The 12,176-nt window shown below is 45.2% G+C and overlaps 1 protein-coding gene across 1 annotated transcript in view; it reads right to left on the bottom strand.

The window, feature by feature from the left end:
* Nucleotides 1-751: 751 nt before the first annotated feature.
* RHAG (Rh associated glycoprotein) overlaps nucleotides 752-12,176 on the bottom strand; it is a 29,542-nt gene continuing 18,117 nt past the window's right edge. Inside the window, exons 10-11 of the mRNA XM_076332610.1 lie at nucleotides 11,309-11,382; nucleotides 752-2,365 (exon numbers count right to left, since the gene is read on the bottom strand). Coding sequence (XP_076188725.1) covers nucleotides 2,288-2,365; nucleotides 11,309-11,382 — 152 coding nt within the window. The 3' untranslated portion in view covers nucleotides 752-2,287. The remainder of the gene's footprint in view (nucleotides 2,366-11,308; nucleotides 11,383-12,176) is intronic.

Here is a 12,176-nt window from a genome sequence, read left to right as displayed (position 1 = left end):
CTTCCTTATATCTAGTCTGAATCTACCCTCTGTTAGTTTAAAACCGTTACTCTTTGTCCTATTGCTACAGGCCCTATTTCTAGGGTCCTTCTTTGTCAAAAAGGAAACAAAGAATTTCCTGAAAATGGTAGCTAGGTTAGGTGGAATAAATCTCCATGTAAAGGGATCCATCTCCCTACTCTGTTTTTTGAGGGAACCTGAAGGACTGATTTCTCTGCGGCAGTAATCTTCTGAAAAAAGGCAGAGGACAGTAATGAATACTTAGTGGATGAGGGTCTGGGTTACTATGGAAAGATTATAAGGAGAACTGGAGAACAAAACTGCATCGTTTATTTTTTCCCCTTTCGTTTTAAAGAGCTAAAGATAACTGTTGAAGGCATCATTCTGAAAGGTTTACTCACAGTAAGTGGTACTTTCTCACTCAGGTATTCCTTTGTGGTGAACACTCACAATCAGTGAAGTTACCTCACAGCTGTAGGTGAAAGAAAGATCCTCTGAATCCCCACGTAGGATTTTGAGGGGTGAGCTTCATGTATTGAGGATAAGATTTTTACAGTCTGTCTACATATGGAGTCTTTTTCAAATACTTCAATACTTTGCATTTGTAAATTATGCACAAAACTTCTAAGATCTTTACATATGCATTATTTACATTGTTAAATGCCTTCTCAGTTTTTACAAAAATGATTGTGTGAAAGCTTTGAAAGGATAAAAGATGTCTCCAAGCCAATAAGGTAGAAAAGAGTCAGTTGTTGCACATCTGCAAAAGAGTATATCTGAACTAAAGTGTGTTACAACAAAGGTATTTTCATTCATAGAGAGAAGTCTGACATATATAGCAGTATACAGCTGATATAACGTATGGGACAGCCCTGCCTGGTATCTTTCTAAAGTTTTTCAAGGAAAAATACATCAGCAGAACCAAAAATTTCTGTGCTATTTTATATGAGAGGAGTTTTCCCCTTAAATCTGATAAGTAAGACTTGAAATAAGATGTTAATATAAAAAAGTCTTGAAAGTTCATCCACTGTCGCTTGTCCTTCTGAGACATCAGTGGTAGCTTTCTGTGTCTGAATAATGCCTAGAGGCACTGTGATCCTTCTGTTAGATTTTCCTCTCCCATCCATTGCCTCTCAATGGATTACCCCGTGTAGGTAGGCACAGATGTGTGACTCTGCTCCCAGCTACTGTCATCTCGTAGAGTCCCTTCAGATACCTCAATTTTGGTCTCTTTTAATTAAGCAGCCATTATCATCGCTTCTTGGATGGTGTTAGTTTACCTTAATTTAGCTTCAATTTTCTTCTTTCTGCTCTCTCTTGTTTTAGGAGGCAGTGACTTCAAAGGTAGCGACTCACCACACAGGAGTTCTCCAGTGAGTCTTCTGTAGGTTGAACATAGTTGCTTTCTGATCAGTTCCTAACAACTCCCGCTTTTTCTTGGAGCTAGCATTTAGTTCAGTTTATATTCTTGACATTAACAGTGCTACTATCCATTTATTACTGTTGGACGTAATAAGACATATTATGTAATTACCTGTTTTTCATAGCTCCTACTCAATTCCCTTATTGTGTCCTTGAAACAGTCTAAATAAATCTATGCCAATAATGAATTTTTTCACCATTTCACTTTCTTCTCCCTTTCAATAAACATATTAACAAAGAATCTTGATGCTCATATTGCCACTGAGTGTACCTCATCAATCACTGTATTCTGTGCTTTGCCATGAAAATGATTTCAACATTTTTTTTCCTGTCATAACCAGTCTTCAAAATACAGCACATTTTCTCCCCCATCCAAAAATGGGACAACACACTTTCTTAAAAAGTTAATCTGGGATGCTCCAGTGAAAAGCTTGTTAGGATCCAAATAAACAATATCAATCCATTTCTTCTTGATTACCCCTACACAGTTGAAGGGTGTGACTGTAACTCAGAAATCTTGCAGTTAAATATGGTATCCTGTAATAGGCTTGAAACACAAAGGTTATTTCGATAGCTATATTGACTCAGTGACAACAAAAGATAAAATACAGATAATTTTGTAGAGCAGTTTGTGGTGGGTTTTTCTGATGAACAAATGTATTGGAAGGATCTAATTCATTCACCTGAGCTTGGCATAATGACTGTGTATTCTAAAATCAAGCCTGTTTTATATTACAAAAATATAGCTATCTACATCCCCTTCTTGAAAACCCAGCGTGGTTAGGACAATACTCGGATGTTGTTTTTTAGCATTAGAAACTGAAAGGAGCATCATTAGGACAAATACTACAGAGGAATTATTTTTCTACATGGTAGCTTCAAATCTGCTGTGCTCATCATAGTTGTTGGGGTGAATTTCATGTGATTTCTCCTCTTCTGGAACCTGCCATGAAAATCAGAGAAGAGTTCAGTTGATGAGACATGGACTTCCTTTTGCCATAAAAGGAGACTAAAGTGCACTGAGAATGTAATTCTGTTTGTATATGTTATGTGTCTATTTATTAACGTTGACCGAGCCTGACATGGACCACCAGTTCTGAATTCTAAGGAATGAATTCAGGGTTTTCTTAATAGAAGAATTCCTTAACACTGATGTTAGCTACGAGAGTGCAAAATTAATATCTGGTATTTTCAAAGAGCGCTAAAGGAACAAGGTGACCATCTCTAATGACATGTAAATGATGTTGTATGCCACATATCAATGTCCCTTCCCATTGCCTGATAAAGCTCACTTAGAATAGAATATTTCTGAGCAGTTCTACTAATACTACAAGACCTTCAGTTGAGCAGGGTTGTATTATTATCACTGGTCAACACAGGCTGTGAATTCTTCAGCCACACTTTAAAACTTTCCGTTTCCTGACATTTTTTATCATTTACATATCACAGCCTATTTCAGGTCTTGCCGAAAAACAGTGCTTTGACTTTCCTGAGGTCAAACAGCGAATGACTTGCAGAGCTGTCATTAAAAGTTGTTTCTCCTGATTGTCATTGCTACAGCTGCTCTTTTGGCTCAAAACTTCCCCTTAGACTGCAAACTTTCTCTCACCAAATTGTGTGGTTCATACTGGAGTTTAATTCATTAAAAAACTGTCCTGGTTTCGGCAGGGATAGAGTTAATTTCTTTTCTAGTAGCTGGTACAGTGTTTTGGATTTAGGATGAGAACAAAGTTGATAACGCACCGATGTTTTAGTTGTTGCTAGGTAATGCTTACACTAGCCAAGGACTTTTCAGCTTCCCATGTTCTACCGACTGAGAAGGCTGAAGGTGCACAAGAAGCTGGGAGGGGGCACAGCCAAACTGGCCAAAGGGACATTCCATACCATGTGACGTCATGCTCAGTACATAAACTGGGGAAAGCTGGCCGGGGGGGCCGCTGCTCGGGGACTGGCTGGGCATCGGTCGGCGGGTGGTGAGCAATTGTACTGTGCATCACTTGCTTTGTGTATTATTATTATTATTATCATATTATTATTATTATCATTTTATTTCAATTATTAAACTGTTTTTATCTCAACCCACGAGTTTTTCTAGCTTGTGCTCTTCCAATTCTCTCCCCCATCCCACCGGGTGGGGGGGAGTGAGCGAGCGGCTGCGTGGTGCTTAGTTGCCGACTGAAGTTAAACCACGACAGTCCTTTTTGGCGCCCAACGTGGGGCACGAAGGGTTTGAGATAATAACAGGTTAACCGGAGCGTATTAAAGAACTTATATCTGTTAGTAGTTGTGGGTCACAATGTTGGTTTCTCTGTTCTCAATATTGATTTGTATAATCTGCATCGCGCTCTTTTTCCTGCTGTACATGTTAAAGATTGGTGTTGGGTTTTGCAGTTTGCTGTGGTCTGCAGTGAATAGTAATGTCTCGCTTGTGAGGTTTGTTTTTAGAACATTGACCTTGACGTTAGTGTGGTATGTAAACTTCGCAATGAAGCCGTTACTGTACCACGGAGATCATTTCGTGGAGACAACTAGCAATTGCAGTAACCTTTCTGAGAGTTTTTTTACGGAGGAAATACAGAATGGCAGGGTCACTACCTTCTTCTATAATGTTTCCTCCTTCATTACAGTAATTTTTCAGTATTTTGAACATCCTTGGGCAGTTAAGATACTTCTATTAATACTTCTTGGGAATACTGTTTCGGTTTTGTCTAAAGTTGGTAAGCAATTTAAGAATATCATCCAGAGATCTGCCCCAAGGCTGAATAACTATGAGTGGCAGGGTGTGTGGGACAAGATGGGCAAGTACCTAGGCCAATGGGCACCCCCAGTGTTTTGGAACTTCACCCCTGAGCAAGTGCAGAATCCTGAAAAGTTAGTAGAATATTTGGAAAAAGTATGCTGTCACCCTGGCAACTCCAGAGAGATGCAGCTCATTGCAACGTGCTGGGGCCTGGCCCATGCCTACCGAGCCCTGTTCAACACCATTCAGTGCCCTCAAAGGGAAGGGAAGGTCTCTGGCTCTGACAGTAAAACGACACGCACTGCGGCCACTCAGACCCGGGCAACGCGCCCTGCGGCCACTCCGACCCCAGCGACAGGCCGTGCAGCCACTCAGACCCCGGCAACAGGCCCTGCGGCCACTCAAACCCGGGCAACACGCACTACGGCCACTCCAACCCCAGTGACATGCACTACGGCCACTCAGACCCCGGCAACAGGCCCTGCGGCCACTCAGGCTCCGGTGACATGCACGTGCACTGTGGCCACTCCAACCCCAGCAACAGGCCCTGCGGCCACTCAGACTCCGGTGACATGCACTTGCACTGCAGTCACTCAGACCCCGGCAACAGGCCCTGCAGCTACTCGGACTCCGGTGACATGCACTTGCACTGCGGCCACTCCAACCCCGGCGACATGCACTGCGGCCACTCCAACCCCGGCAACAGGCCCTGTGGCTGAACCAAAGAACCAGCCTGTGCCGGTATCAGTCGCCCCTGTACACAAGAAGAAATTTTGGAAGCGGAAGTCGGCTCGTTTAGTAAGGGAGGAAGAAGCTTCTTCTAAAAGGGAACCGGAGGAAGAACTGTACGAGTACCCTGGAGAAGGGCCATCACGAGAATGGGAGGAGGAGACCCGGCCGCTGATCGGGGAGGAGGAAGAGGAAGAACTCATAAACGAGGCAGTGACCACCCGATCTCTATCCCTGAGTGAGCTGCGAGACATACGAAAAGATTTCAGCCGTCGTCCAGGTGAGCATATTGTCACCTGGCTGCTCCGATGCTGGGATAATGGGGCCAGTAGCCTGGAATTAGAGGGTAGGGAAGCCAAGCAGCTGGGATCCCTTTCTAGGGAAGGGGGCATTGATAAAGCAATTGGAAAAGGGACACGTATCCTCAGCCTTTGGAGGCGACTCTTGTCAAGCGTGAAGGAAAGGTATCCCTTTAAGGAAGATGTCATATGTCGCCCAAGCAAGTGGGCCACCATGGAGAAGGGTATCCAGTTTCTGAGAGAATTAGCTGTGCTGGAGGTGATTTATGGTGACCTGAACAATAAACAACTATCCAAAGATCCAGACGAAGTCAAGTGCACACGACCCATGTGGCGGAAGTTTATAAGGAGCTCACCATCGTCATACGCCAATTCATTGGCAGTGATGACCTGGAAAGATGGAGAGGAACAAACAGTGGATGAATTGGCTAGTCAACTCCGGCAATACGAGGAAAGTCTTTCTTCCTCCATCGTCTCGGCTGTGGAGAAACTGTCCGAAAAACTGTCCCGGGAGATCCAGCAACTCAGAGAGGATAGGTCCTACTCCTCACCTGTACGGACCAGTATCTCGGCTATTAGAAGTAAGCGTTCTTTTGCTCAAGAGAGAGAATATAAAGGGTACACACCACGGGGCACCCTATGGTTTTACCTGCGTGACCACGGAGAGGACATGAGGAAGTGGGATGGGAAACCTACCGCAGCCCTAGGGGCACGGGTACGCGAATTGCAAGGGAAAACAATCACAGAAAGAGGTTCTTCCAGGAAAATTGCTGCTCCAGTTTCCAGCGGGCAGTTCCCCAGAGAGAGTAGAAGGGCTGATCTTACTCTTGATCTTAATGAAGAAACTTCTGACCCGTACGTACAAGAAATGAGAAATGAGTACTGTGATGAGGATTAGAGGGGCCCTGCCTCCAGCCAGGGGGAGGAAAGGGACAACCGGGTTTACTGGACTGTGTGGATTCGGTGGCCTGGCACGTCAGACCCACAGAAGTATAAGGCTCTGGTAGACACCGGTGCACAGTGTACCCTAATGCCATCAAGCTATATAGGGGCAGAACCCATCTGTATTTCTGGGGTGACGGGGGGATCCCAACAGCTAACTGTATTGGAAGCCGAAGTGAGTTTAACTGGGAACGGGTGGCAGAAGCACCCCATTGTGACTGGCCCAGATGCTCCGTGCATCCTTGGCATAGACTACCTCAGGAGAGGGTATTTCAAGGACCCAAAAGGGTACCGGTGGGCTTTTGGTATAGCTGCCTTGGAGATGGAGGAAATTAAACAGCTGTCCACCTTGCCTGGTCTTTCGGAGGACCCCTCTGTTGTGGGGTTGCTGAAGGTCGAAGACCAACAAGTGCCAATTGCTACCACCACAGTGCACCGGCGGCAATATCGCACCAACCGAGACTCCCTGATTCCCATCCATAAGCTGATTCGTCGACTGGAGAGCCAAGGAGTGATCAGCAAGACCCGCTCACCCTTTAACAGTCCCATATGGCCAGTGCGGAAGTCTAATGGAGAGTGGAGACTAACAGTAGACTATCGTGGCCTAAATGAAGTCATGCCACCGCTGAGTGCTGCTGTGCCAGACATGCTAGAACTTCAATACGAACTGGAGTCAAAGGCAGCCAAGTGGTATGCCACAGTTGATATTGCTAATGCGTTTTTCTCAATCCCTTTGGCAGCAGAGTGCAGGCCACAGTTTGCTTTCACTTGGAGGGGTGTTCAGTACACCTGGAACCGACTGCCCCAGGGGTGGAAACACAGCCCTACCATTTGCCATGGACTAATCCAGACTGCACTAGAACAGGGTGGAGCTCCAGAACACCTGCAATACATTGATGATATCATCGTGTGGGGCAACACAGCAGGAGAAGTTTTTGAAAAAGGGAAGGAAATAGTCCAAATCCTGCTGAAGGCCGGTTTTGCCATAAAACAAAGTAAGGTCAAGGGACCTGCACAGGAGATCCAGTTTTTAGGAATAAAATGGCAAGATGGACGTCGTCAGATCCCAATGGATGTGATCAACAAAATAACAGCCATGTCTCCACCAACTAGCAAAAAGGAAACACAAGCTTTCTTAGGCGTCGTGGGTTTTTGGAGAATGCACATTCCAAATTACAGTCTGATTGTAAACCCTCTCTATCAAGTGACCCGGAAGAAGAACGATTTCAAATGGGGCCCTGAGCAATGACAAGCTTTTGAACAAATTAAACGGGAGATAGTTCATGCAGTAGCCCTGGGGCCAGTCCGGGCAGGGCAAGAGGTAAAAAATGTGCTCTATACCGCAGCTGGGGAGAACGGCCCTACCTGGAGCCTCTGGCAGAAAGCACCAGGGGAGACTCGAGGTCGACCCCTAGGGTTTTGGAGTCGGGGATACAGAGGATCCGAGGCCCGCTATACTCCAACTGAAAAAGAGATATTAGCAGCATATGAAGGGGTTCGAGCTGCTTCAGAAGTGATCGGCACTGAAGCACAGCTCCTCCTGGCACCCCGACTGCCGGTGCTAGGCTGGATGTTCAGAGGGAGGGTCCCCTGTACACATCATGCAACTGATGCTACATGGAGTAAGTGGGTCGCACTGATCACACAACGGGCTCGAATAGGAAACCCCAGTCGCCCAGGAATCCTGGAAGTGATCATGGATTGGCCAGAGGGCAAAGATTTTGGAATATTGCCAGAGGAGGAGGTAACGCGTGCTGAAGAGGCCCCAATGTATAATGAACTACCAGAAAATGAGAAGCAATATGCCCTGTTCACTGATGGGTCCTGTCGTCTTGTGGGAAAACATCGGAGGTGGAAAGCTGCTGTATGGAGTCCTATGCGACAAGTTGTAGAAACTGCTGAAGGAGAAGGTGAATCGAGCCAATTTGCAGAAGTAAAGGCCATCCAGCTGGCTTTAGAAATTGCTGACCGAGAAAAGTGGCCAGTGCTCTATCTCTATACTGACTCATGGATGGTGGCAAATGCCCTGTGGGGGTGGTTGCAGCAATGGAAGCAGAGCAACTGGCAGCGCAGAGGCAAACCCATCTGGGCTGCCGCATTGTGGCAAGATATTGCTGCCCGGGTGGAGAACCTGCTTGTAAAAGTCCGTCACGTAGATGCTCACGTACCCAAGAGTCGGGCCACTGAAGAACATCAAAATAACCAGCAGGTGGATCAGGCTGCTAAGATTGAAGTGGCTCAGGTGGATCTGGACTGGCAACATAAGGGTGAATTATTTCTAGCTCGGTGGGCCCATGACACCTCAGGCCACCAAGGAAGAGATGCAACATATAGATGGGCTCGTGATCGAGGGGTGGACTTGACCATGGACACTATAGCCCAGGTTATCCATGAATGCGAAACATGTGCTGCAATCAAACAAGCCAAGCGGTTAAAGCCTCTTTGGTATGGAGGACGATGGTTGAAATATAAATATGGGGAGGCCTGGCAGATCGATTATATCACACTCCCACAAACCCGCCAAGGCAAGCGCCACGTGCTTACAATGGTGGAGGCAACCACCGGATGGCTGGAAACATATCCCGTGCCCCATGCCACCGCCCGGAACACTATCCTGGGCCTTGAAAAGCAAGTCCTATGGCGACATGGCACCCCAGAAAGAATTGAGTCAGACAATGGGACTCATTTCCGAAACAACCTCATAGACACCTGGGCCAAAGAGCACAGCATTGAGTGGGTGTATCACATCCCCTATCATGCACCGGCCTCTGGGAAAATTGAACGATACAATGGACTGTTAAAGACTACACTGAGAGCAATGGGTGGCGGGACGTTCAAACATTGGGATACGCATTTAGCAAAGGCCACCTGGTTAGTCAACACTAGGGGATCTGCCAATCGAGCTGGCCCTGCCCAGTCAGAACTTTTACGTACTGTAGATGGGAATAAAGTTCCTGTAGTGCACATAAAAAATATGCTGGGGAAGACAGTCTGGGTTATTCCTGCCTCAGGCAGAGGCAAACCCATCCATGGGATTGCTTTTGCTCAAGGACCTGGGTGCACTTGGTGGATAATGCGGGAGGATGGGGAAGTCCGATGTGTACCTCAAGGGGATTTGATTTTGGGTGAGAATAGCCAATGATCTGAATTATGTGATGTTAAGTACTAATTATAGTTATAATAGTTATACTAATAATACACAGATATACTAATAATACTAATAATATTATATGCCATACTAATGTTATTACAATAAGAATCACCCAGACTAATGAAGAATAACTTCAGTGAAACCAAGCAAAGCACAGTGATGATGGTACCAGAACTGACTTCAACATGGAACAATCCAACACCACATACCATCTCCATTTTTCCTGCCCTGAAAGATTATTATGACAGATGGAGCCCGAAGTCATGGACTAAATGAACTCACCGAACATTTTAGAGGGATGGCCCACAGACGAAGGGAATGATATCTCTGTGTGTGTATATATATATATATATATATAAAGGGGTGGTGATTAATGAAAATGTACTGGAAAATATGAGACTTGAGCATGACGCAGATGGTATAGAATAAGGGGTGGATATTGTCCTGGTTTCGGCAGGGATAGAGTTAATTTCTTTTCTAGTAGCTGGTACAGTGTTTTGGATTTAGGATGAGAACAAAGTTGATAACGCACCGATGTTTTAGTTGTTGCTAGGTAATGCTTACACTAGCCAAGGACTTTTCAGCTTCCCATGTTCTACCGACTGAGAAGGCTGAAGGTGCACAAGAAGCTGGGAGGGGGCACAGCCAAACTGGCCAAAGGGACATTCCATACCATGTAACGTCATGCTCAGTACATAAACTGGGGAAAGCTGGCCGGGGGGGCCACTGCTCGGGGACTGGCTGGGCATCGGTCGGCGGGTGGTGAGCAATTGTACTGTGCATCACTTGCTTTGTGTATTATTATTATTATTATCATATTATTATTATTATCATTTTATTTCAATTATTAAACTGTTTTTATCTCAACCCACGAGTTTTTCTAGCTTGTGCTCTTCCAATTCTCTCCCCCATCCCACCGGGTGGGGGGGAGTGAGCGAGCGGCTGCGTGGTGCTTAGTTGCCGACTGAAGTTAAACCACGACAAAAACTAATAAAATATTTTGCGTTCACAACATTTTATTTACAAGGAATGTATATCATGTATTTCTTCTTGTCGTGCCTTTTTGAGTTTGTCCTGGCATAAAGGATAAAATACAGATTGCCTAAATTAAGAATCTGTCATCAGTGTAATGAAGGGAGATGCAGAAAGCCTACAAACAGTACAGGGAGCTTCTTAGGTTAGCCAAGAGGAAGGGTATGTCTGAGTTTCTGCTCTGCACTTGATTGTAGGCATCCAACTCAGAGATGTATGTGGGACTCAACTGATCAAATCTAGGTCTCTATGGTATAGAGCTCTACATCTGAGGCAGGCGATGAAAGGTCTTTCATTATCAGTGGGGAATATAGAGAATATAGAGACTTTCAAGGTTTTAATTCATGTAACCTAACATAGATCTGGAAGGATTCGAATGAACTGCAATCTAGAGCCATCCCTTCATTAGTGCAAAGGGACCCTAGCAGGGCTATTTCAGACGTACTTGTTTCTCAGCCCCATTGTTTGTGTCTTCATGCATAAAACAATAGTGCCAGGAGGCCCGTCTTCTTCCGACAACCTCAGTGGTCAGATCATTCAAACAGGAAGCAGAAGAGCTTCTGCTCAGCCTAAGGGAGACTCACCCTACGAATACTGAAGAAGTGCTTTAAATTTCATTCAGTATGAAATTCTAGGTGACGCTAGAAAAGCTGCACCATTTAGCCAAAAATGCAAATATCATGTCTAAACTACGAGAAGGAAGAGGATACCTGACACAGCGAGCACTTAAAAGAGAGATAAATAGCTCCACTGAGGTCTCAATTTGTTGGCTCTATTTCTGCTTTTTGTTCACAGTTAGTCCAATGTAAATGGCATGACTAGCTAGCAAGTCCAAAAAAGATCCTGAAGGTGGCCTTGATAAATTCACAGCCTGAGGCAGAGCAACATTTTTGAAAGCTGACTCGTGTGCAAACCACAAACCCCAGGAGAGCAGGACTGCAGTGTGCCGTACCTCTTCCAACATAATGAAAATAAAGGGAGGTTGTATCTTACCTCCCAATAAACAGAGTCATCAAAGCAGTTCTGGTCAGGTGCTTGTCCCAAGAAGGGCAGCTTTAGAATACCACCTGCAGGAAAAACAGCATCAGAGGTTAAAAAATGGACAAGATGCCCAAATAAATGTTCCTCAGATATGCCCTGGGGAGTCATCTGAGTTTTCTGACTCGTTTCCTAGTCTACAGAAATGCCCAACCATCTTGGGACATCAGGTCACTCATGAGAGGTGATGCAGGTTTCTTCATGTCAACACAAATAAGAACTTGTTTTTAATTGCTCGAACCTTTCCCAGATTTTGGACTGGAATTTTCTATTTCAGCCTGAATTTTAGTTTGGAAAGTATCCACAATCACATGGAAACATGTGACACCTAAATGAATATGTCTTAATCTCAAACTAGTTACTGTTCAGAATTTTAAGTGTCTGAATCTAGAGAAGAATTCCATCCAGAACAACGTCTGTCCTGGTTTCAGCAGGGATAGAGTTAATTTCCTTCCTAGTAGCTGGTACAGTGCTGTGTTTTGGATTTAGGGTGAGAACAATGTTGATAACACACCGATGTTTTAGTTGTTGCTAAGTAGTGCTTACACTAGTCAAGGACTTTTCAGCTTCCCATGCTCTACCGACTGAGAAGGCTGGAGGTGCACAAGAAGCTGGGAGGGGGCACAGCCAGGACAGCTGACCCCAACTGGCCAAAGGGACATTCCATACCATGGGATGTCATGCTCAGTATATAAAGCTGGGGGAAGAAGAAGGAAGGGGGGGACGTTTGGAGTGATGGTGTTTGTCTTCCCAAGTCACCGTTACGCGTGATGGAGCCCTGCTTTCCTGGAGATGGCTGAACACCTGCCTGCCCATGGGAAGC

The sequence above is a fragment of the Aptenodytes patagonicus genome, chromosome 3, assembly GCF_965638725.1.
Source record: "Aptenodytes patagonicus chromosome 3, bAptPat1.pri.cur, whole genome shotgun sequence".
Lineage (NCBI taxonomy): Eukaryota > Metazoa > Chordata > Aves > Sphenisciformes > Spheniscidae > Aptenodytes > Aptenodytes patagonicus.
Note: the sequence above shows the minus strand (reverse complement) of the source record. Positions and strands in the feature narration are given on the sequence as shown.